This window comes from Ambystoma mexicanum, chromosome 3p, assembly GCF_040938575.1.
Source record: "Ambystoma mexicanum isolate Mex_15411 chromosome 3p, UKY_AmexF1_1, whole genome shotgun sequence".
NCBI classification, from domain to species: Eukaryota; Metazoa; Chordata; class Amphibia; order Caudata; family Ambystomatidae; genus Ambystoma; species Ambystoma mexicanum.
Window position 1 is genome coordinate 461,754,940 of NC_090925.1, and position 25,653 is coordinate 461,780,592.

The following is a 25,653-nucleotide window of genomic DNA, read 5'->3' on the forward strand; positions in this document are numbered from 1 at the left end:
GGGCAGTTATGATTGGGCAGTAGTTGTTAAGAAACGTGGGGTCTAGTGAAGGTTTTCTAATAAGTGGGAGTACCCAGGCTTCCTTGAGGCTGGTGGGAACTATCCTGGTGGAGAAGGAGGCAATGATAAAGGTTCAGATTTGCAGGGCAATAAAGGGGCAATGGTGTCAATGGCTACAGTCAAAGTCTTGGATTAAAGGTCAGAAAGCACATTGGGGTCAGCAGGAGTGGAGCGACTCAGATTGGAGTGTACTAAGTAAGGGCACAGTACAATCTTTTGTGAGGCTTCTGGAGCTGTGGGCCAGTGTAGGAGACAGAGATTGGGTGGTGAGTATGGCATGTCCGATAGGCAAGATAGCTAAGTATACTATGTGGTGATTAGACCATGTACAAGGGCTTTTAGACGAGAGACCTTGCAATTGAGGTCTACAATCCAATCTAAGATTCAGCCTTTGACATGGCTGGGGACACTGATACAGTTTTTTAAACCAAGTGTGCTGAGAGAGTTAGCTACCGTGGTGGCAGTTGGGTCAGCCGGGTCGATGTAATTCATGTTGCAGGCTCCCTGGGAGGATTGTTTTGGAATTATGCTTAATGCAGGCGCCCAGGGCGTGTAGGTGGTCCTCTTTGAAGGTCATGGTCAGGTCCAGGGGTGATAAAGACGTCATACTGTTTCCAGTTAGGGATGTTTTTTGCATGGTCTCTTTGCATATGGTATGTTTTTTTCAACCTGATCTTTTATAGCTAGTATGTATTTTGCAAATGTTCTTGCAGGTAGTTGACATATTATCTTTGGTGCTTTTCTCAGTCCTATCATTTCCAGCAAGTTGCCTGGAAGTCCAGACCAGAGGGTAAGAGCTGTTGAATTGTCAGCAGTGCCACCAGGTGATGTTTGATGAGATTGGGGAGGTTGGGTGGCTGGAAAAGAGACAGTAGGCATTGTCACCAGGTTTTGGCGTAACTGCAGAGATGTTAATTACTCCGCCTAACTCTAAGCACATATGGGTATTTAGCAGTGTACACTTGAGGCAAGGGGTGGACATCCGTCCCTCAGAAATAACCTTTATGACACATAAATGTAGAGAGCCAAAACATATTTAGCCAGCTTATGCCTGTGACCGTAAAGTGTGTCCTTCATTTACCAGGGCAAAGATTATTGAATGGCTCAATCATTTTTCAAGTGATGTATCATTCACGCTCACTGGGGGGATATCCTGCTTTGGAGTTGCTTAAGCTCTTATTTCTGGCCGATATGTGTAAGTGGGCTGAAGATTGTCAATAGACAACAGTGGCACTCATCAGAGGCTTACGCTTCTCTTTTCTTCTTGAAGGACCTGGGCATAATCTGGTGATTTAGTCCTCATTATGAGTTTGGTGGTAAAGGTAGAACCCTGACATTTAAACACCTCTGATTTTCAAAAATACTCGCTAATTATGAGTAGAGATCACACTGTCAAACTATATAGCATGGAATAAATATAAATGTACATGAGGTAAATATGTGTCCTTTTCACCGTTCAGTATCTTCTATATATGCCATACGGTGGATAGACCACAGGATGGTACCTCACAATTAGATGGTGTTTTAAAAACATCTGGAATACTGTAAATGTGCACCTGTGATTGCCGATTTGCAAACAACATTTATACAGGTGTAAATGCACCATACTAACATGGTCCTTAAGGATTGTGGCAATCCTCTTCTTCATGTAGATTAAGGGCCTCATCACGACTTTGGCGGTAACCCTTAAATCCAGCGGTAGCGCTATTACCGCCGGATTTAAGGGTCTGCCGAATCAGCTCTGAGCTGGGGGGAAATCTGGAGAAAATTTGCGCTATTATTAGCACGAAGATTCCCCATTGAGCCCAATGGGGAATGGGGCATTCTCGAATGGGCTCAGTGGGGAATGGGGACTTACATTACCGCCAAACTCGTGATCCGGCGCTATTAGCGCCGGGGAGTTCGGCGGTAGGGCTAATACCGCTCACGCTAATAGCGTTACCGTTACCGCCCAAGTCGTGATGAGGCCCTAAATCATGAAGTCTCTATTCTTAGGAAATAATGATTACTCAGTACTAAGGGCGTGTTTGAAATCTCACACTCGCCACTGTTAATTAAGTGATCATAAAGATGTCAACATGCCTTAATATATCAATGTTAAATCACATAAGAAAACACACTGAACAAATTCATATATTTGAAACAATCTAATATACAAAAAAATGTCATAAGTAATACTGTAAGATGGGTTTTAAAATATGAAACATTCATTCCTTGAATATCTACAACGCATAGTTCATTTTCATATTCGCAAAGGTAAAAAAGGTAGTAAATATATTGCAGAATTGATCATTCCAGGCAGATTTTGCAAAGAATATCTCAGTTATTCAAATTGGAGTCGCTTCTTTGCTATGCTTGCTGCCTCTGCTTGCTTCATCTCCAGCATCTTGAAAAGTGTTTGTATTGTCATTTTTCTGTGAATTTCCTGTAGCCTTCATCAGTGCTCTGATCGATAGGTGGGAAAAGTGTCCGTTCGATGGAGCTTGAGTGGGTTTGAAATATCTTCAGGGAAAAAATGAAATAGAAAAATACATATATTAAAGGTTCGAACTCATCTTACACGTTCATGCCGCAAGAAGACAATCCTGTTTAGGAATTAGGCTGAATAGTGATATGATTTTCTATTCTCAGAAGGGGGTATCTCGATTCAGCCATTCACCTACTATACCAGAGTACCCCAAAGAGAGAAAAACAACTATATCTGATGATTTGAAAGAGTTGTGTACAATTGGAAGACACTGTTTCAGCCATCACAACCCCACAACTTTACATCATTAAAAAGACGGACGTTTTTGGTTGCAAATAATCTAAGTTACCTTCAAATACCTAAGATGAAACACGCAGGAGATATATAACTAGATGGGCTAAATCAAGATTTGGATTTTTGGGAATACTGTCATAGAATTTAAGTGAAAGTCAGTTACGATACATTTTAGTTTGAATGCGATTTAAAAATTAAATAAACACATTTCCCAAAATCATATAGATGTTATGTGCACATAATTAACCCCTTAGGTGCCAATGACGAGTATGCTAGACACAAATAAGATTATAAGCAGATACAACTTCTTGTCCATAGTGACCGACGACGATTATCATGATATGACTGACTCCCTTTAAATAGAGCATCTATTAGAGGGATCTGCAACCTTTGGTTTTCTGTATGTTTTGGACTGCGCCTCCCATAATTGGGCTACAACTCCCATCATCCTTAACCATTAGAGTCAAAGGTGAAGGATCATGGAAGTGCCAGTCCAAACCAACTGGCTATCTAGACACGTGTCTATATTACGTCCAATTTGTCACTCCATGACTTCAATACCAGTCTTTCATAACAGACATGATGTTCTGCATAACAATTGCACCAGTAGTTATTTTATTCACCACAACAAATCCTGTTAAAACAGCATAATCAGCCTAACTACCTGAACAAGTTTGTCAAAATACAATGGGTTTTGCAATGATGCAGAAGAGAATATCTAACAAGGGGTGCCCTTTGTGGAAGTGTAGGTGACTGTCCACTGTTTGACCCCTAACACATACCACACGTCCTTGCATGGACTAGACCCAATTACAAAGGGCAGTTTATAAGCTAGATTTAAATATATACATCTATATATATATATATTGCTAGCAAACATGGACTTACCTGCACTAGAAATAGAAACACACGTTTCTAGCATGGATTTACTGCAAGAAATAGATGTTGTGTTCTTCTTTTCCAGTTGTAGCATGTGTTAGGACACTCACCCGGGAGCAAGGACGTCCGTATCCTCGCCCGCGAGGAGATGCCTGGCGGCTGTACCCGCGGTATCGTCTTGGCCGAAGGTGCGTTCTCCCGGGTCCTCACTTACTTGGGGTGTGTGCCAGCACCGGGCGAGTCAGGGTGCATGCGTTCATACGCGGAAACGGCAGGGAACGGGCTTGTGGTTCAAGCCTCGTTTCCATGAATGCCTTGACTCCGCGCATGCGCCGACTCGGATTGCGGGTCAAGCCTCGCTTCCATGCCGAGTCTCTATAAAGAGCTTACTGGTCTTGCACTCGCCGCGTCTCAACGCGGTTTGGTCCTGACCTCCCGCTCGCCTCTGGAATTTCTTGTCCTTTCTTGGTGACTCCGGTTGCCTTCCTTTGTTCCCTTTCCTGTTGGCCCCTGCCCTGTCCTGCCCCGTTGGTCTGGTTCCTCTGGTTGGGGGTCTGGCTTCCCTGGTTTAGGCTTAGTCTGGTCCTGGTCCGGGGCTCCTCTTGTCCCTTTCTTGCCGCCCTACTTCTCTCCCTGCCTGCCCTCCTTTCCTTGCCCGCATTATTCACTGCCTTGTGCTTGGGTGCAAGTGCCTCTAAGGTGCCTCTACTCTGCCTTCTCTGCTGCCTGCAGTTGCTGCCATTACTACCGTCTCAGCAGCCTTCTTCCACTATCATCGAGAGGGTCTTCTGCAAGATCAGCGAGCAACGCACTCAAGCCTTCTGTTTACATCTACCGACCTTCCCTGCCAGTGCTTGCACTGTTCTGGCGTCACGTAAAATACAGGGAAGTGTCCATCCGTGGCGTCAGGAATCGGACCCATTTTCAATCCGGCAAATCAGGACGGGACCTGGGCCGGTTCTTGGCGTTACCCTGTCATCTTTCGTTCTACAATCTACTCCCTGGCGACCCCGGCACGCAAGCCTTCAGGAAGTACAGGTACACAGCGTCCACGGGACGCACATCTTGACAGCATGTACACACACTACATAGTTTTATTTGTATCTGTCCAATAAGTCTATAATGCTTGACATGTTTTTATCTGTTCAGTGTTTATAACGTGTCCATGTTAAAAATATGTGTCTGTATTTCTATCAAAGACCGACTGGTCTTGCTCAAAAAAGAAATTGGCACTATTTCTAACACAGTATTTCATTCACTAGAAATAACATGTTTTTCTAATTCTAACATGGACAACACCACTTGAGAAATACAACTTATATTTTTATCAAGGGTTCTCGCACACTCACAAATCACACTGAAGGTGTGTGTTGAATTCTAGGAACCCAAAATGACGCACAACTACTTGAATGTCCCTGTAAGCAAGATTGCCCAGGACAAACTGAAACCTTTTCCTTTCTTCTTGTATTTAAGAATTTATGTCCCTGATTCATAACGCGTTTTTCAATTAGATTGTCCAATGAAGTTTCGACCCCACAGCTCTCTTCATTTCTTGTGATCTCAGAGGATCTCGTTAAAGTCTGTTGTTGCAATGGCATCAGTGGTAAATCTGTACCCAAGTGGTGAATTGGTAACAAATGTTACCAGGATTAAGTCTTACCTACCCTGAAATGGCCATTAAAGTTACAAAACGAAGTTACCCTGAATAACTCTCACTTACACCTCACCTACTCCAGGCTTAATAGAGGTAAGCGTTAACCAGTGTAACTGGTTTTGACTAATGAATCCCCGGGTTTAAGTCAATGTTGATTGAGTCAGACTTACCCCTGGTAACTTTCTTGTGAATTGTTCCAATGTATGAATCTTTGCTAATGCAGTCTTCAACAATAATCAACATATTGTAATTTAGCATAACCTTGTATTTGGATGACAAAAGATATATCAAGAGACTGATAAAGAGAACCTTCACTCTGTAACAGTCTGTCAAAATTACTTTTTCAGTGTAATCCTTCAAATGCACCAGCTTATCTATTTATATTTACATATGGGTATTTCACAAATAAAATCACGTGAATGTAAAAAAAAAATCACAAAGTTCAATTGTCTTAGAATTAAACGTGTAATGTAAAATTGAAGCAATTCTCAGCAAAACTAAAAAGATACTGCTAGTGAAGTACCCAAGGAATGCAGGAGCAAGGGCAGACTAGCACAAGAAGTAAAATAAACACACCTAGACCCTCATTAAGGCCACCAACCCTGTAACACTGATTCTGCTGCCTGTATCCCAGTGCCACTGGGATGTCACCAGTGGCAGCCGAACGGGAAATCCCCATTCCTATGGAGTCCAACAGGACTCCATGGGAATGGGGACACTGAAGCACGGGCATTGTTGCTAACGGTGCCAGTGCCTCATTGAGAGACATGCTGGTAGGGGCTGGAACTCCCAGCAGTTCAGTCCTGGTGGGGGATCCGTGGCACTACCGCCATTCTCATAGTATGGTGGTCCAGAAAGAGTGCATGTACGTTTCTACCAGAACCCTTAGTTCCAGACCGCCATACTTGTAATTAGGCTCCTACACTCCTTGAAAGAAACAATTGGAAGTTTTTATTTTTTTTGTTGGTCAAAGTAGCCAGCTCATCAGCCCATCTTACCTAGGTTTCGCACCTAATAACACTTGTGTACAGGTGCGTTATAAATGCCATAGCATATCATACTACTGTTTAGGCAACACGTGTATCTCTGATGCAGGGGTTGTACAGCCTTTCATGATGCTCTGTGTCATTTTGCCGCTACGTGTCTCCTAGTCCTTCAGAGGTGGTTGCCTGAAAATAAATGCCTGGCCACAGCATATGTGGGCTACCATTGTTAGGCACATGGATTGAGCACCCGCATAGGGAAGCTGCATTCATCGGGAGTGAGCCATGGAGTTCCCCCATCCGCTTTGACACCATTTTTATTTCAGGTTCTGCATAAACTTGTGGGAAACAGAATTGCCCTGTGGTCATTTTTTAAAATTATTATATAGAAATACTTTTTTCACACAGATTTATTTGAGGGTGCACATCCAAATTCTGCAATTTACCCGGATGTAATCCCAGGGATTAATCCCAGGGAATGTATTCAGTATACAGTCAATTTAACACACACACTGATAGAGCTGTACTTTTGTATGTATTTGTTTATTTAGCTGAAGGGTTGAAGCACCTGCAAAAGCATACCCTCGTTAAGCCACACAAGGACACACCATTTTCATTCATGTCGTGCTCGTGGGCTTGAAGATAGGACGCATGCCTGTGCAATGGTCAATCAACTTGGGGCAGTCAATTTCAATTCAATTCCTCTTCATCAACGCTGTGAATAAATGTTTCCAGTTATGCAAACATTATTTTGACTCTGAAGCTTTACTTTTTCCATACAGGTATAAGTGTGTGGGTGTGCGGTTCCATTCCAGTGAATGTAGTAATCGTGTAGTAAACAGTGAATAGTTATTAAGAAAACATGAACCGTTGTGTAGGACAAGATGTTGACACTGAAGATGTACTGGCTAATCCCTAGCTTAACACTTGTTCTAAAAGGTGTACTGTGGGAACTGGCAGATCTCCACGTCAGAGTATGTGAAAGGGGCGAGTCACAAGGGACAGGGCTGGTCTGACCAATTCCCAGCTTTCCTCCCAGACGATGGAATGAGCAGGATCCCACCAGCTCACCGCCCCTTGCAAGATGCAGTGGTACCCCAACAAGGACATCCATGAAGTACAATGCCAACTGGGAATCCAACTTTCAAATTCCTTCCGACCATGCAAGGATGGCTTGTGGGACAAAGTATAACCCTGTAAAGAAGTATTGTGAATAAATTCATGGACCGGAGAGGTCACGCACTGTGATGGTAACGTTCCGCAAATGAACCCGCAGAAAAGAAAAGAAAGGCAGCATGACAACAAACTGTGATTTCTGTAAGAGAAGCTGCAGCAGTCCTCTTCATGAGTCTGCAACTATATGGGAAATACAAATATGTTCCAATATCGAACAACTCATAAAGCCACATAATCACCAGGTGAGATCAGTATACTCTTTAAACCAACAAAGAGACACTGCTCTTTACAAGTGTAATAGTCCTTTAGGATAGGCCTAGTCAAAAACCATGACACAATAGCCTGGCAGCTGGAGTCCCTCAGAAAAGGGAACACACATACATGGATCACTAAGATATTAGAAAAGAGGCTCAGTGAACCATGCAGAAGCACTAGCAGAATACGAGAGGCCTGGCATTTTAATCAATGCTTTCTGCCAAGACAGCAGAACACCACTTAGTACAAGGTGGCTACCTGCTGGAGACTGTACTTGTACCCTGACACTGATACAAGAGTGTGGCTACCGCCAGAGCTCCGGGAGAGACCCGAACATTGAATGCTAGGAAACCAGAGGTCTAGGTGACACCTAAACTTGGAATGCTGAGGATTTAGAGCACTACAAAACAACAGGAGGCATGGAAGAGATGTACCTGATATTCTGAAGTACCATTCTTTAGTGAGCTACCCGGCAGTGCATTGGTAAGCACTGAAGCAATGCCCAGTGCACTATAGAAGACCAGTGGCTGAGAAGAAGCTTAGGATAGGAGAACCCATCAAGGCCACTAAGACAGCCAACTGAAAGTTATGTATGATGAGATCTGTAATATGGCACATTCGATTGCTACTGAGGAATGCGATACTGCCCTTTATAACTCGAGTGCTTCCAACCAATTTGAGCCATGTTCCTCTCTAGAGAATGTTGTCTGGATGTTGGGAATGAATAGTACTCTGATTGTTCAACCAAAAAACGTGAATAATGTTTTTGCACAGCAATTTAATTGGTTAACAAGAATACTGAGACTTCCAGTACAATGCTCCACCTTAATTAAGTACCTTGGAGTATTGCAGGACTGGTGAATCAAATTAAAGAGAGTGATTTAATATCTCTTATTAAAGCTCACTATATTATATGTCTGCAATAAACTTGGAAAGTTTATGATACACACTTCATTTTCATTTTCATTTTCGTACCCATGGACCACTTGGTTTTCTGCACATGAATGGTTATCCTGCAAGAAAATCTTTTGGTTAAACTGGTGTTTGTTTCCGCCCTCTGCCCTCAGATCTGTGTTACATCAAGTCCCTTTCAAAGCCCAGGGCAAAGCCCAGGGTGAAGTCCGGCAAAGTCTGGTTGCTGCTGTGTGCAGCTGTGACTGTGTGTGCTGGTCCTGCCCGGCTCCCTCTGCAGGATCTGCTGTTTTGTGCCTGTCCCCTCTACCATCTCCTGCAAGCCAAGTTGTGAGTGTGAATTAAGCCATACAACTGCTGCTCCCCATGGGGGAAGCCCACTCACCTGCCTGCCCTTCCGGGATTCTGTGGTGGATCAGAAATACTTTCAGGCATTTCCATCTCCTCGAATTGTGGACTTTGGCAGTGGGTTGCCACAAAGAATTGAGTCAGACAGAGGAAGTCATTTCACAAGTACCCTAATGAGTTAGGTATGGCAAATACTGGGTGTGAAAAGGAAACTACATATCGCATATCAGGCAGCCTCTTCAGGTAGAGTTGAACGGAGCAATAGGTCTGTTGTGGATATTTTAAAGAAATTCGTGGCAGAAGCAGGTTCCAGATGGGATTTACGTTTACCGTTGGTTTTGATGGCAATCAGATCAACTCCTGCCAAAGCAACAGGTGTTAGCCCCCATGAGGTCTTGACAGGTAGGAAAATGGTGTTACCACAACACCTGCTATACAAAACACATGAGCAGACACTTGTGAGTGCATCCACAGTTCATGAGTACATTGATGAACTGAGGAAGCATTTGCAACATGCATTTGCTTTTGTGCAGAGAAATCTGGAAAGGGCTGCTGACAGTGCTAAGACATACTATGATAAAAGAACATCAGTGATAGAATACAGTGTTGGGGATCAGGTGTACAAGTTTCATTTTGGAAAAAGTAAACAGAAAAATTCTAAATTTCTAGCAGCCTGGCAGGGGCCATTTCGAATTATAGATAAGATCTCTCCTGTAGTGTATAACATTTTGAAGAATGAAGGTGAAACAGCGATAGAGCAGTTTGTCCATGTAAATCAGATCAAGCCATGCCATCCCAGACACGACATCAGGTGGCTTGAGCATGTAGAAACAGAAAGCCCTGGGGCTGCTGCCCACTGATGCACACAATACAACAGAAAGTCCCTTGAACATAAAAAGATAAGATAAATGGGTACAGTCAGGAGGCAGTGACAGAGAAGTTAAAAAGTTGATTATTATAATGGCACATAAACACTGTAGTATATGTAAATAAATAAATAATATAAAAAGTAAAACAAAAAAAACAGAAATACTTTCAGGAATTTCCATCTCCTCTGAATTGTGGACTTTGGCAGTGGGTTGCCACAAAGAATTGAGTCAGACACTCTGCCCAATGGCGCTGGACCTGTCTTACATCACATCCTGGATGAAGCCCAGGGCGAAGTCTGGCAAGGTCCAGGTGATGCTGTCTGCACCTGTAATGGTGTGTGCTGGTCCTGCCCTGCTCTCTCTCCAGGATCTGCTGTTTTACACCTGCCACCTATACCATCTCCTGCAAGCCTTGTTATGAGGGCGACTGAAACCATATAGCTGCTGCTCCCCATAGGGGGCAATACACTCACCTGCCTGCTGCTCCGGAATTCTGCAGTGGATCAGAGTTCCTTTCTGGTGTTTCCATCGCCTCAGTGCTACAGACTTTGGGCACTCCCCCCCCCCCCACCAGCCACAGACCTGTATTACATCACATCCTGAGTAAAGCCCATGACGAAGTCAAGCAAAGTCCAGCAAAGTCTGGTTGCTGCTGTCTGCAGCTGTGACTGTGTGTGCTGATCCTGCCCGGCTCCCTTTTCAGCTGCTGCTGTTTTGCACCTGCTGACTCTACCATCTCCTGCAAGCCCAGCTGAGAGGGTGAGTGAAGCCATACAGCAGCCGGTCCCCATGGGGGGCTGCCCATTCACCAGCCTGCTCCTGTGGGATTCTCCAGCTGAACAGCATTCCTTTCTGATGTTTTCCATGTCCTTGAAGCTATGGACTTTGGCCATGCCCTCTTTTGGGCTGACCACCGGCCCCGGGCCTGTATTGCAGCACGTCCTGGCAAAGTCTTTCAAAGTCCAGTTGCTTCTGTGTGCATCTGTGACTGTGTGTGCTGGTCCTGCTGTGCTCCCTCTCCAGGATCTGCTGTTTTGTGCATGCCACCTCTACCATCTCCTGCAAGCCAAGTTGTGAGGGCGAGTGAAGCCATATAGCTGCTGCTCCCCACAATGGCAGCCCACTCCCCTGCCTGCTTCTCTGGGAATCTGCAGTGGATCAGCATTCCTTTATGGTGTTTCTATCTCCTTGGAGCTACCGACTCTGGCCATACCCCCTTTCTGCCCACCTACCTGCACTGGACCTGTATTACATCATGTCCTAGGCTAAACCCAGGGCGGAGTCTGTCAAAGTCTGGTTGCTGCTGTCTGAAGCTGTCCGCTGATGGACGCTGACATCATACTGCCCAATTTGTATTATTTCTTTTCCTTCTATGCTCTAGCCTTTTCCTCAGGTTCAATACAGCAGTGAACAATTTTACGGCTTCCCTAATAGCCACACGACCAACCTACTGACTTGCTGTCTCTAGCTTATTTTCCATCCTAGTGATGGCTACAATATCACTCCTTTGAACCTACGGTTCTCTCTTTGTGACTATTCCTGACATGGCTGTTCCAATTCCGACTCTCTGTACTCCCCATGGCCCTGCTCCTTGTTCATCTTCTTATAATCATTCTAACCTTGTCTATCCGCTATGTCTCTGCCATTTTCCTCCTATCAATCTTGCTCCCTGGAGCACGTGTTCACTCTGTAATAAATCTCTTCTGTTTTAGATTTCTTCCTTCACCTGAATCTACATTTCCTGTGTACTACAGAGACTTGGCTTTTGTCTTCTAACACAGCTATTATACACAGCCTTACACTTCTGCTATTGCCTTTGTTCAAACCCCTCATCCTTCAGCCCATGGGGGTGGGAGTGGTATTCTCTATCGCTAATCATTTGCATCTAACCGTACTTCATTGTATCCACCTACGTTTTCTTCATTTGAATATTCCATAACTACCTTTTCTAAACCTCGTTCCTTGACTTTGTTACTTGCTTAACAGTCTCCTGGTCCTGTTGCTGTTTTTTTGTGAAGATATTGATGATGTACTCTCTGTTATTTTGCCATGCACAACCCCACTTATACTTTTAGGCGAATCCATTCTCCATCTCTCTTCTGTTCATTCTTCACTCCTGGTCCTTGCTATTCTTGATTATTATCTCCCTGCTCTTCCTACTCGCCCCCCACACCCTGGCTCATGTTTCTGGTTCCAGTCTGGACCTTATTTTTATTTCAATACTATCCACAGCCTCTGTTGATGCTCTCCCTTTTTATTCTTCCCATCACCATCTCTTATACTTTCTATTTTCCCTTATTTTTCATTAACTATTCCAGCCTGTTCTAATGCACCCACATACTCTCTTCATGACCTTTGTGCTTTTAATACTCCTATATTTGTTTCATCTTTATTTTTGTTGTTCCTCCTCATTCTGAATGTGCTGCTTTTTCCACTGATCTTGCAGCTTCTTGCCTTTCTTTCTCTCTCTCCTCATCTGTTAATTCTCTTTATGCTGCCTGTTCATTCTCACCCTCTCGGAAACCACCACAATCCTGTCTTACTTCTAAACTTCGCTCAAAGTGGTGAGCTCCCCATCGCCTTTTCTTTGTACCATGCATGCTCGACTGGATCATTACATGGAATATTACTCATTGACTGGTCTGATCACACAGCAGTTTTGTCTCTGCCTTCCCTAAACAGAACCTGCCCAGCCTGTCACTTCCAAATTTACAAATGTGATCTTATGCAATAAGCAGGAATTCAATGCTGCAACTCTTGATCCCTTTTTCCAGGACATAGAGACAAGATCTGTAGAAATAACTATGACTAATGATCTAGCCTCCTTTTACACCTTCTCTGTCACTGAGATAACTGATTCTGTTGCACTAATAAAATAAAAAAATATCGAAACCAGGTACGTATGAAACATATGGTTTAAAGCCAAAGTAGAATTTCACGAGAATTAGTCTGAAACGTAAATGGAGAAGGAATTCCTTCCAATGACACTAGCAAGCAATTAAAACACACACACACTCACTAAAATCATGTTATTTTAGAGGCTAAGGAACACTATTTGTATTTTGTACTTGTTTATTTATAAAGCATGCCTGGCCTAAAGGCATCTGCATGGACAATAGAAACAGCTGCTCATTCCTCAAAGGAAGCCTTTAAAATCTTAAACAGCCTTAAAAACCATCTACCCAATTCACCCTCAACACCTTTATCCCCATTCTGATGTAACACCATACCAATTCTCCCCAGAGAAAAGATCCTGAAAATGAAATTCAATATTAACACTTCACATGCCCCTCTTAGACTGGTATCCAGCAAAAAAAAACACCACCAACATTACTCTATCAGTCAAACTGTTTGATTTTCATTCCATTTGTTTGGATGAAACAAAATCTTTTCTGGCCTATTTTAAGCCTGCTTTACTGACCCATGAGCATCTTTTTGTTGTGAAACACTGAACAGAAACCCCAAATTCCTTGATCAATAAGCTTATTTTTGCATTCCTTGATGGGAGTCATGTCCCTGGAACCATCAAGCAGGCTTCGGTAGCCCTCTTTTGAAGAAGCCTAATTTGGATCCTAAGGACTGCACCAGCTATAGTCCCAAAACAAATGTTCCTTTTCTTCTAAAGATTTTAGACTGGGTCGGCACCTCTCAGCTTCAAATCCATCTTGAGAAGTTCTGCTTATTAGGATATCACCAATCTGGCTTCCGTCCGTACAGTGGCACAAAGTGGCCTTTGGTGGATATGAAAGATACCCTCCTACAAATTGGCAAGGAGCAAGCGGTATGTATGCTTCTTGACTTATCCTCAGCCTTTGAAACCCTTGGCCACACCATTCTGGCACTAAGGGTCAGAGATGTCACTCAAGTCTCCCAAATGTCTGCTCATTGGATTCTTTCATTTCTCTCTAAGAGATTATCACATTTTAAAATTGATAATCATGTCTCTGATATGAAGACAGTGAAGTGGGGGTGCCATAGGGTGCATGCATTGACTGCACTCTCTTCAATAACTATCTGAATCCCTTGCACGACTTACTCTCAGACCAAGGGGCAGTGCTTGAAATGTATGTGGATGACAGTGAGCTTGTGCTTCAGCTGAATAATGATCCAGAGTCCAACACTACTCACTTACAGCAAATCTTCGGCCTTATTTATCACTGGATGGCCAAAAATCGGCTGGGCCAGTAATCAGGAAACAACAGAGTTTATGATTGTTGCTTCCTATGCGCAAATTACAAAAACTGTGTCCATCTGCCCTCATTTCATCTTAGCAGGCCACACCATAAAAACTCAAATCAGGGCTATAACTCTGGGGGTTATCTTAGACTTTCCCCTCAACCTAAACCTGCAAATAAATGAAGTTATAAGCATGTCCTTCTTTCAATTAATGAATTTAAGGCAGGGTAGGCAATTACTCTCGGAGCAACAGTGTGCCATTATTTCACTCGCTGTTGTTGGCTCCAGTTTGCATTACTGCAATGCTCTATGTGCAGGGGTCATTACCACCACTTTACAAAAGCTGCAGGTCATCCAAAATTCTGCTGAACGTATCATCACTAATACCCCCAATACATTCAGAAGGCTACACTGGTTCCTGATTAAAACACGTATTGACTCCAAGCTCTTAAAAATAGCTGACAAAGCCCTTTATGGCACAGCTCCCCACGTCATTCAAAATCATTGGAGATGGCATTCTACAGCAAGACCCATGAGATCAGCACTACCATATTCCATGATTGTAAAATGTTTCAGATTCTCCAGGCGCTTTGGTCATTCCTGTGCACTTTTAGCAGCTACACTTTGAAAATCGCTTCCTGAAGACATGCGACGTATAAATAAATAACTTGATGGCCTTTAGGAAGAAAATCAAAACCTCCTTTTTTAGTCATACTGTAGCCACTTGCCAATTTACTGTTGTTCCTCTGCAGCGTGCTTAGATGCCGTTGGGTCTTAGCACCCCATCTATGCCTAACACGCTCTCTGTGGACAGTGGCGTTGTGCATAACCACATAACACATAACATAAAATACCATAGCATAGCACTTCCTTGCATGGTCCAACCTCTGTTCATCAAATTGACTCTATGCCAGCCATGTAGAGGACAGTGCAAACCTTTTATTTCCAGGGTGTGAGGGTGAGTGGGTGGTTTGTCTGTACCATCTCATGTGGCAACATTCTCCCGCAGGTTGATGGAGATGCATCCAACTTTCTCTCCCTAAATACCTCACTGCTAGAGCTCTTTGGTACTCTAGCTCAAACTATCTGCAGGTCAGACGTTTCTCCAAGCAGAGAGTGGTGGGTGGAGCTCGTTCTTCGGCAGGAGCTTCCCTCTGGAATGGCCTCCCTGTCTCTCTCAGACTTGAGCTGGATCTCTTTAGGTTCTGGAAATTTCTCAAGACCTTCCTCTTCTCCTCCTGCTTCCCTCTCCCCTTCCTTGCTAATCCCCCCTGCAGCTGTAACTGGCCACCTGGTCCCTTGTGAGTCATACAGGGGCCAGGCCCTCCCTCGACCAGTCTGCCTCAGCACCTCCCTACGAGCTCTTGCCTTCGGACACCCTTCTATGACTTGACTACTGAGTCTGGTGCACCCGTGCACTAGCTGACCCTTATCCTGTGCCCGAGGGCACTTGACCTTCAGGCTCACCGTAGCACTTACCCAGCCCCTGAGACACCCTTCCTTTCTTAATTCCCCGAACCCTTACCTTCCCTTCGCCCTGTCCTGCCCCCTCCCACCCTTTGTACTTCTGTTTGCTGCACTCGCACAATCCAAATGTCACAAGGCCAAGTAGGACCATGATTGTTTTTATCCTCTTCTGTTCCCTCCTGCCCGTTAGTCTTGTGCCACCTGGAACCACTTTCTGCTGTATAGGCGCCATACAAATGTTCAATAAATAAATAAGGGTCCGTGGGAAATGGCCTTCATTTCATTCCACCTCTTGTGATCATTTTCTTTGTCCCGTAGTACCAACAGCTACTACCTTTTTGTATCTCTGTTAAGATTACTGTCAGTATGGACTGGCTTTCTTGATTTGGGTTTACAACCCTGCAATTCAGGCACCTTCGCTTTCCCTTTATCTTGTGACATGCTTTACTCTGCTGGTAGGGTTAGGTGGCAACTGGAAATGGGTGGTTAAGCTTGGATTGGGTTTTCAAAGATGGCCACCAGTGAGTTTCCTATATCTGACATGACACTATTTCCTGTGGCGGAATTACCATTCAGCAATTCCTCCAATTTTCGAGCGGCAACAAAGATAATACCACAAATTGGGAGATGTACTGATTGATCTTGTGTTTTTTTGCTATTTCCGCTAAATTGAGTTGCTGTTACTGCCCTGCCGATGGTTGAGATGCAATTGGATCCTAATTTCCCCAGGTGCAATGGCGGTAATGGCAATTCAGTCCAGTGGAATTGTTGCCCTCTTAACCTCCACACTCATAAGGAGATCCATTGTTCTTCTGTAAAAGTGGTGCTGGAAAGGGGATTTGTACCTGTGCCTATCCAAGGTTAATGCACAGGGGAAATCGCACGAAGCCCTATTACACCACGCCCCCTAGCTTATACCAACACACCCAAACAAATATACTTATTTGGTTATGTAACAGCACTTTTATTTACATCATTCAGCATGCAAAATCAAAAATATAATACATTTGGATAAGTTTACATTGCAGTATTCTTGATAAACATAAAAAAGAAAAAAAAATACATTAAAAAAGCCGATATTAACAAATATGACTGTTTTCGTTTAGATAATGTCAAATAAATGATGGTATATCGGAATTATATACATACTAATTTTTCAGCATTGACAATTGCTGTCTTTCGAATAACAAACGTTGTTTGTGAATGTGTATTTTGCTATTTTCCAATTCAATGTCGCATCCACGTGTCAACGTTAACGTTATGCAGAGTCAAGTAATCACATATGCAACGTTCACTGAAACGCCTTGGTTTGGCTTACTCTGTAGAAAGGATCACTAAAGTTGTAATACTGACAATGGCCGCTAGATGTCAGGATTTCATCAAAATAAAAGCACACAATGTGAAACATATTTAAAACTAACCATACCGTGAGAGATATGCAGCAATAATACACACATGTATTTCCAACGGGCTGCCAAATTTAATAACAATATAACTGACGCCTATTGGTTTTACAGACGCGTTTATATGGATAGAGAACGCAAATGATATGACAGACAGAATAGTTGACAGATTAACAAACATGCTCTATACCATTACTTACATCGCCTCAAAGGCTGCAGAGTGGTTGCACGTGATCCTGGTACCTTGAACGTGTTGACGCTCCCATACAGTACACTTAAGTGTGCAGGGGCGCGGGCGTTGTGCTATACCACTTTCGGATGTGTGGCACAGCTTGCATACATACAGTTTATGATATTGTTTTATAAAATTACCAATTGTTTAAAAGACTCATATACCAGTGAAGAATGTTTCCTGTACGACGCGCACATTGCTTCAAATGTTATACACAGGAGGGTACTTGAGGCGTGAGGGTGCATTATTATACTTAGTGCTTGGGATAACAAATAATAAAGTGCCTACCATGTATTTTCTTATTGTGAGTGACGTGATAAGGAATTTCACTGTTCATCGCCAGTTGTAATGTGTAATTGGAAACGCCTGGTGAAGTCACACTGCGTCGAGCATAGCTGTTCATAGAGGTGCCACCTTCATTCTCTATCTAACTGGGAGATATTGTGCCAGCAAATCTCTCTGCCCGCGAGCCCGTTTTAGGGACGCGGGGGCATTGGGTTATATGTCAAAAAGAGGCGGAACAAAACGCGAGATTCAAGAACGAGAACCGAACTATTTAAGATTGACCAGAAAAAAAAAGAAAAAAGAAAAGAAAAGAACGATAACGGCAGGAAAAGGGTGGGGAAAGCAGATTAGAAGACAGAAACGTGTTCAAAAAAGAGAAGAGAGCAAAGAAGAGAGGAGCAGAGATTGGAAGAGAGGGAAGGAGAGAAAATGAGAGAAATGAAGTGGGCAAAAGAACCTTCATATCGAGTACGTGAAGAAAATAAAGTAGAGAGAGGATATAAAAATGAAACAATGGTTGTAGCCATTCAATAGCATTTGCATAGGAATTCGTCAGTAATTGCCATTAAAGACTTATGCACTGGCGGGATGTTCTCCTTTTAGTCACAGCATATTGCAGTCATTGTTATCACTGATCATGGTTTCCTTTAAAAGCTCACACTGCGGCCAACGGTGCTCCTATACTTTTTATTTTTCAGTTTCAGTGTTCCTATACTTTTATTTTAAACAGAACCGCTACCGACCGCTCCCGCCCACTTCGACCTCTGGGTTAGATGAATACCTATGTTCTTGACATCTAGGCATGGTTTGGGGTGTTGTCCGAATGTACTTGGCCAATATAATAGGTGTGGGGTTTTTCATTTACTATCAACATTTTATGTATGTAGTACAAGCGTATGTAGTATGAGTGTTCGCCATAGGGCTATGTAAACGTATAAGCATACACCATATGAGCCGTAATCTTTTCATTTACTGAATGTGTGCAATCGTTTTTCATGTGTAGTGCATGCACATGTACATTTTGTACAAAAGCTGTACAATGATCTGAGCATGTGTAAAAATAACATAACAACATGTGTGTCTTAAGTGTGTGTTGTAAAAATGTGGTTGTTAAAAGTGTTCTGGTGGTAGTATGTCATAGCAGTGTGTGTTATAGGACCATGTCTCATAGGAGTGTAAGTCATAGGAATGTGTTTAGTAAGGCTGCATGTCATTGAAGTGCATGTTATAGGAGCATATGTTGTAGGAGCGTGTGTCATGGGAGGACATGTCGTAGATGTGCGTGTTGTAGGAGTTTGTGTCATAGGAGATCATGTCCTTAGAGCATATATAGTATGATTATGTGCCATTGGAGCATATGTAGTAGGAGCATGTGTTGTAGGAACCTGTATTGTAGGCGCATGTGTCGTAGGAGCGTATGCCGTAATACTGTGCATCATAGGAGTGTGTCTCATAGGTGCATGTGTGACAGGGTTATGTGTCAGAAGAATGAGTGCGATAACAGCATGTATGGTAAGAGCATGTGTCATAGCAGCATGTGTGGTAGGAGTGAGTGATGTAGGCGCATGCATAGTAAGAGTGTGGTTTATTGGAGCATGTGTCCTTCGAGAATGTGTTTTAAGACTGTGGGCCTCTTCACGAGTTGGGTGGTAACGCTGGCGCTATTAGCACCGGCGCTAATAGCCCTACCACCAAACCCCCCGGTGCTAATAGCGCCGGATCACGGGTTTGGTGGAAGGGTTATTGCCCATTCCCCATTGGGCCTATTCGGGAATTCCTCATTCTCCATTGGGCCCAATGAGGAAAATTTGCGCTATTACCGCCGGCGGATTTCCCGCCGGTGGTAATTGCACCGAAAATCAGCAATTTTGCCGTGGATTGCCCCCAGGTCAGAGCTGGGGGGAAATCCGCCAAAGCCATGATCTGGCGGACCCTTAAATGTGGTTGTAATAGCACTACCGCCACATTTAAGGGTTACCACCAGACTCGTGATGAGGCCCTGTGTGTCATAGGAGCATATTATCAGGGAGTTTTTTGTCATTGGAGCAGGTGTCGTAGGAGTATGTGTTGTAGGCGCTTTTGTTGTTGTATCATCTGTCGTAGGAGAGGAGAACTTTGTGCTGTTGGAGGGTCTCTCATAGGAGCATGTTTCACAGGAGCATGTATTATAAGAGTATGTGTCACTAGACTGTGTGGTGTAAGGTGCATGAGGGCATAGCATGTAGGTGTCTGGCACATAAGTAGCATAATAGTGTTTGTTATTAATTCATACAATTCACATCCTTTGATATGAGGTTTCAATATGTACAAGCAGTGTATATTAGTTTTACAGTGTCTACTTGCATGCAATCGCAACTCCTTAAAACTGACATCAAACTGAATTATTACTTATGTGCACTTTCAGACACATGTTTGTGTGTACATATGAAATGTACATGCCCCACACGTATCTTTTGTATTTGAATTCAGTCTGCTCATGCATTGTATGTCTTCTATACCTATGAAAGCTCACATTGAAGAGAACTATTACTTTGATGGCAGTTTTCAATACTTTCAAGTGGCATATATGAGTTTTATAGTTCAGGCTTGTATGCAATCTACATCTCCTGAAAACGTATATCAAAGTGATTCCTGACTTTGATGTGACTGTGAAACTCATTGTTTCTTTGTACAGTTCGTATCAAAGATGCACCTTCATTAAACCTCCCGAAAAGTGACATGAAAGTCAGAGTGTGTGTAAAGTACATATTCTACTTGAACATGTACATTTTGTAAAGATGCAGTACATTGATTCTGGGCATATGTAATTTGCATATTCTACATGTTCATGTATATTTTCTGCAGAATCTGTACATTGATTCTCAGAGTGTATAATATACATATTCTAAATGTATATGTGCATTTTGAATGGCAGCTTTACATTGATTGTGAGTGTTTGTTGTAATAGCATAACAGCATGTTGTGTAAGTATGCTGTGAGTGTGTGTTGTTGGAGCATGCTTGGTAACAGAGTGTGTCATAGGAGAGTGTGTCATAGCATCACTGCTGTATCAGTGTGTGCTATAGGAGTGTTTGCAATGGGGCAGAGTAACAGTGTGTGTCGTTGGATGGTGCGTTGTAGACACAGGTCATGGGAGTATGTGCTGTAAGAGAGTGTATTGTAGGAACATGTGTTGTAGGAGCATGTACAATAGGACTATGGGTCATTGGCGCATGTGTCATAGGATTGTGCATCATACAAGTGTGTGTTGTAGAAGCATGTGTCTTAACAGTGTGTTTCATAAGAGTGTGTGTCATAGAAGTGTGTTTGATGAGTGGGTGTCATAATAGCATAACAGCACATGGTGTGAGGGTGTTGTAAGTGTGAGTGTTATGTAAGAGTGCCCATGGACATATTGTGTCATGTGTGTGTCATAGGCACATGTGACATATGAGTGTGTGTGTTGTAGGACTGTTTTGTGTAGAAACATGTGTAAGCAGAGTGTGTGCTGTAGGACCGTAGCAGTACCTGTTCTAGGAGGATGTGTTGTAGGAGTGCATGTTGTAGAAATGTGTATAGTAAAAGTGTATGCCATTGAAACACGTTTCATAGGTGAATGTGTCATAGGAGTGTGTGTCATAAAAGCATTTGTTGTAACAGTGTGTGTCTTAAGAGTGTTTGTCATAGTAGGGTGTGCTCTAAGCATGTGTTGTAATTGATTGACAGCATGTGGTGTAAGTCTTGTGAATTGAGTGTGTTAATCGAGTGCATGGTAAGAGTATATGTTGCATATGTGTCATAGGAGTGTGCACCATATGATTGTGTGATAGGAGCATGTTTCTTAGGAACATGTGTCAGAAGAGTGTGTGTTGCAGGATTTATGTTTCATTGGAACTTGTGTCATAGGATAATGTGCCAGAGGAGAGCATGTCGTGGCAGCATGTGTCATAAACACACATGTTGTAGCATCATGTTTCATAGGAGAGTGCATCGTTGGCATGTGTCTTAACAGTGGGAGACATACACATGTATGCCATAGGAGTGTGTCATAGGAGCATGTGTGAAATGAGCTTTTGTGATAGGAGCACATGTCATTGGAGCACATATCGTAGGGACATGCTTAATAAGAGTGTGTGTCATAGAAGCATGCGTTATAGGAGCTTGTGTCATAGTAGCATGTATTGTAGGAGCATGTGTTGTAGGAACATGTGTTGTTGTAATGTGTATCGTAGGAATGTGTTTCTTATGAGTATGTGTCATGGTAGGGTATAATGTTGGAGTGTGCATCATGGCAGCATTTGTCATAGGAGCTTAAGTCATAGCAGCATGTGTCATAAGAAAACAAATCATGGGGAATGTGTCATAAGAGTGTGTGTGGTTGGAGGTTCTGTCATCGTAGCATCTTTTGTGGAAGTGTGTTTTGTAAGAGTGTGTGTCATTAGACTATGTGGTGTAAGGTGAGTGAGTGCATGGTGTTTAAGGTACTGGCATGTGAGTGTATGGAGTATGAGTGTTTGGTATAAAGTCATCAAATGCACATGTCCTACATGCCTCCTATAAGTATGAAAACCTATATTGAAGTCAGGTATGACTTTGATATGAGGTTACAATACATACAATAGTTTTACATTAATGCACATCACCTGAAATCTGATTTTTAGGTGAGTTTTTTCAGACATATATTAGTGTACATCTACCAAATGTTTATCTTCTACATGCACGTGTAACGTCTGAATATATATTGTACCTTCATTCTGCTCATGCACTGTATGTGTGCTATACGTAGGAAACCTCACATGCAAGTGAACTCTAAAGTTAATGTGAGTTTTCAATATGTACAAGAGGCACCTATGACATTTACAGCTTGTAGCTGTATGCAATTTCCAGCTCATGAAAAGTGACATCAAATTCAGCCTTAACTTTGATGTGAGTTTTTAGGAAATGTACACTGTGAAAATATACAAACTGTGAAACTCATATGCCTCTTTGTATAGCTCGTATTGAACATGTATAATCATTACATATCATGAAAAGGGTCATTAAAGGAAGCCCTGTCAATTATGTAAATGCTCAGGAGATGTCAATTATGTAATGTACAAACTCCAAACTTCATTTGCCTATTTGTTAAGTTCATAAACCAGATGCACATTCATTACATCTCCTGAAAACTGACATCAAAGTGAGCCCTGACTTTGATGTCAGTTTTCAGGAAATTAAAATGGCATAATGTACGAACTGTGAATCTCATACATCTAATCGTACAGTCCATATCAAACAAGCACATTTCTTACATCTTCTCACATCACTGCTTTCTTGCACTTTTCCCGCTCATTCCCTCTAACTCAACCTCCCCTCCTTTTTTCAGAGCTGCCAGAGCGCCAGGGGACCACTCCGGTGGTGACAGTGTGCGGTACAAATATCCTTTAACATTAACATTAACATCTCCTGAAACCTGACATGAAAGTCAGAGTGTTGATAACATACATATTCTACATGTCTATGTAAATTTTGTATAGAAGCAGTACATTGATTCTGAAAGTGTGCAATGCACATAGTGTACACGCACATGTACATTTTGTATAGAACCTGTAAGGTGATTCTCAGTGTGTGTAAGGTAAATATAATAACTGTACATGCACATTATTCATAGAAGATGTAGTTTAATTTTCAGCATGTGTCATAACAGCCTAACAGCATGTTGTGTAAGTGTGTGTTGTAAGAACACACATAGTAAGAGTGATTGTGTGTTGTGTGTCACAGGAGCATGCATTTTAGGAGGGTGTGTTTTAGAAGCACTTGTAGTAGAAGCATGTGTGGAAAGCATATGTCATAGCTATGTGTGTTATAAGGGTGTGCATCATAGGGCATGTGTCATAGGTAGTGTATGTTGTAGAAGCATTGATATGAACATGTAGTGTTGTTGCAGCATGTGTCATAGAAGCATGTGTTGGGGAGTGTGTATTGGAGGTGTGTGTGACAGGTGCGGGTGTTTTAGGTGTCTGTGTATCATAGGAGCTTGTTTCGTAGGAGCATGTCTCGTAACAGTGTGTACCATAAGAGTGTGTGTGGCAAAAGAACATATGTTCTAAGTGTGTTTCTTAATAGCATAACAGCACAATGTGATAGTGTGTTGTAAGAGCATGCATGGAAAGAGTATGTTGGTTGTGTGTGTGTCTGGGTGTCATAGGAGCATGTGCCATAGTACTGTGTGTTATAGCAGCACTTTCCATAGTCATGTGTCATTGGAACACGTGTCATAGGATTGTGCATAGTAACAGTTTGTGTCATTGGAGTATATGTCATACAAACATTTGTGAAAGGAGTGTGTGCTGTAGTAGTGTGTCCCATAGGAATGTGTGTAATAGGAGCAATTCACAGCCAACCAGCAGTATTCTTGCAATAAATACTCTCCATCTACAGACCAAACTGAACCCTGAGTTCTAGCACTGACATATATGCACTGAACCAATTATCATTCGAAAATGACATTTGGTGGATTAGTATTTTCAAAAATCTCAACAAAATTCTGGAAACCCTCCAAGCGAATATGTGCAACAGAGGATCCCCTACCTTCAGGAAAGAAGTAAAAGTGAATGACTAGAGGGCCTCTGTTAGGTCTCTGGAACCAATGGAAGATCCATGATTGAAATTCAGGGTATGCAGTGATAAGGTCATGTATTCTAGGACTGTGAATTACAGGCCATGATACCATGTTATTTCTTACAGATATCCACATTTTGGCTGTAGTTTTCCAGGTCAAGAGCCTGGATTAAAGTGTACAGAATGTAAAAGATACAGTAGAAATAGCTTAGAAATGACCGGCCCATCTGGCTATTTTAAAGTGTATTTTTGATTTTGAATTGATGTGGGATTTATAAGCATTTATATCATGCAGGCTGGGTAGAATGAACTATATCTACACGAAAAACGTATTCCACAGGTGAATGAGAGCTATAATGAAAGGGAGTAACTGAGACACTGAAGGTACTGAGTTTTAAAAAGCACAAACCTAGCTGTCAAGGAATATAGAATGAGGATATAGTAATCATGTAAAATATTATGGCTGCATTCAGGATCGAATATCAGGGTATACACTGATTCACATGGAGAGAGGCAGTATGAAGAGGCAATACACAGGTTGATTGGGGCAGGGGTACAGTTTAGGAAGGAAATGCAGAACCAGTCTTGATGAATTGGTTGGTGAAATGTGTAGCTGTGCAACTCTCATTGAAGCTCTATATATCCCCATGAGACTCACATTACATGGCCTTCCCGACTTTTCCATTAAGTGTCTGGGTCTCCATCAGGTCATGAAGGTCTACTCTGACCTAGCCAACACAGCCCCCACCACCATCAATTGTGGAGTCCCCCAGGGCTCATGTACTGCACCTACCCTTTACAACCTTTTCACCAAACCTCTCTTTGACATGTTCGACGCACTCGGCATAGCATACACAAACTATGCCGATGACACCCAAGTCCTCCTCCCCCTTATTGGAGATTATGACCACGATGCAGAAGCTCTCCTCCAGACATATGCCACCATCCAAACATTGGATGGCAATCAATGGTCTTTGCTTAAATGGGGATACAACTGAGATCATCATCCTGGGCCCCAAGCAAATTCTCTCCAAACTCAACACTAAATATACTCACTTCACCATCGACAACACGAATATATCAATCTCTACATCTGTAAAGACCATTGGAGTCTACTTAGACTCTACACTCTCGATGACAAGACAGGTCAGGGCCATCTCCTCTGCCTCTGCCCACACCACTAAACCTATAACTGCTATAAAACCCTTTCTAACCACTCAAAACTGATTATCCATAGCCAGAGTCTGAATAGGAGCCAGACTTGATCACTGCAATGCCCTTCTGGCAGGCACCTTTACTAAAAACATCAACAGGCGCCAAATAACACAAAACAATGTGCTCCGCACAGCCCTACAAGTTCCTAGAAGTCACCATATATCCCAGGCTAGACACGAAGACCACTGGCTCCCAGTCAAGGAAAGGATCTACTTCAAAATCCACACCCTTACACAAATGCATCAATCTTTAAGCCCCATCCTACCTATCAGAAAGAATATCCAAAAGCATCTCTGCTCACCCCACAAGAAGCCACCTTGCTAACCAACTCCACGTACCCTTCATAAGAAGAGCCAACACCAACGGCATTGGCTTCCCGCACATAGCACCGAAACTCTG

The 25,653-nt window shown here is 42.7% G+C and overlaps 1 protein-coding gene across 2 annotated transcripts in view; it reads right to left on the reverse strand.

The window, feature by feature from the left end:
* Positions 1-2,177: 2,177 nt before the first annotated feature.
* DOK5 (docking protein 5) overlaps positions 2,178-25,653 on the reverse strand; it is a 1,034,624-nt gene continuing 1,011,148 nt past the window's right edge. For both annotated transcript variants that reach the window (XM_069651127.1, XM_069651126.1), the window contains one exon: positions 2,178-2,562. In XM_069651127.1, coding sequence (XP_069507228.1) covers positions 2,498-2,562 — 65 coding nt within the window. In that variant the 3' untranslated portion in view covers positions 2,178-2,497. The remainder of the gene's footprint in view (positions 2,563-25,653) is intronic.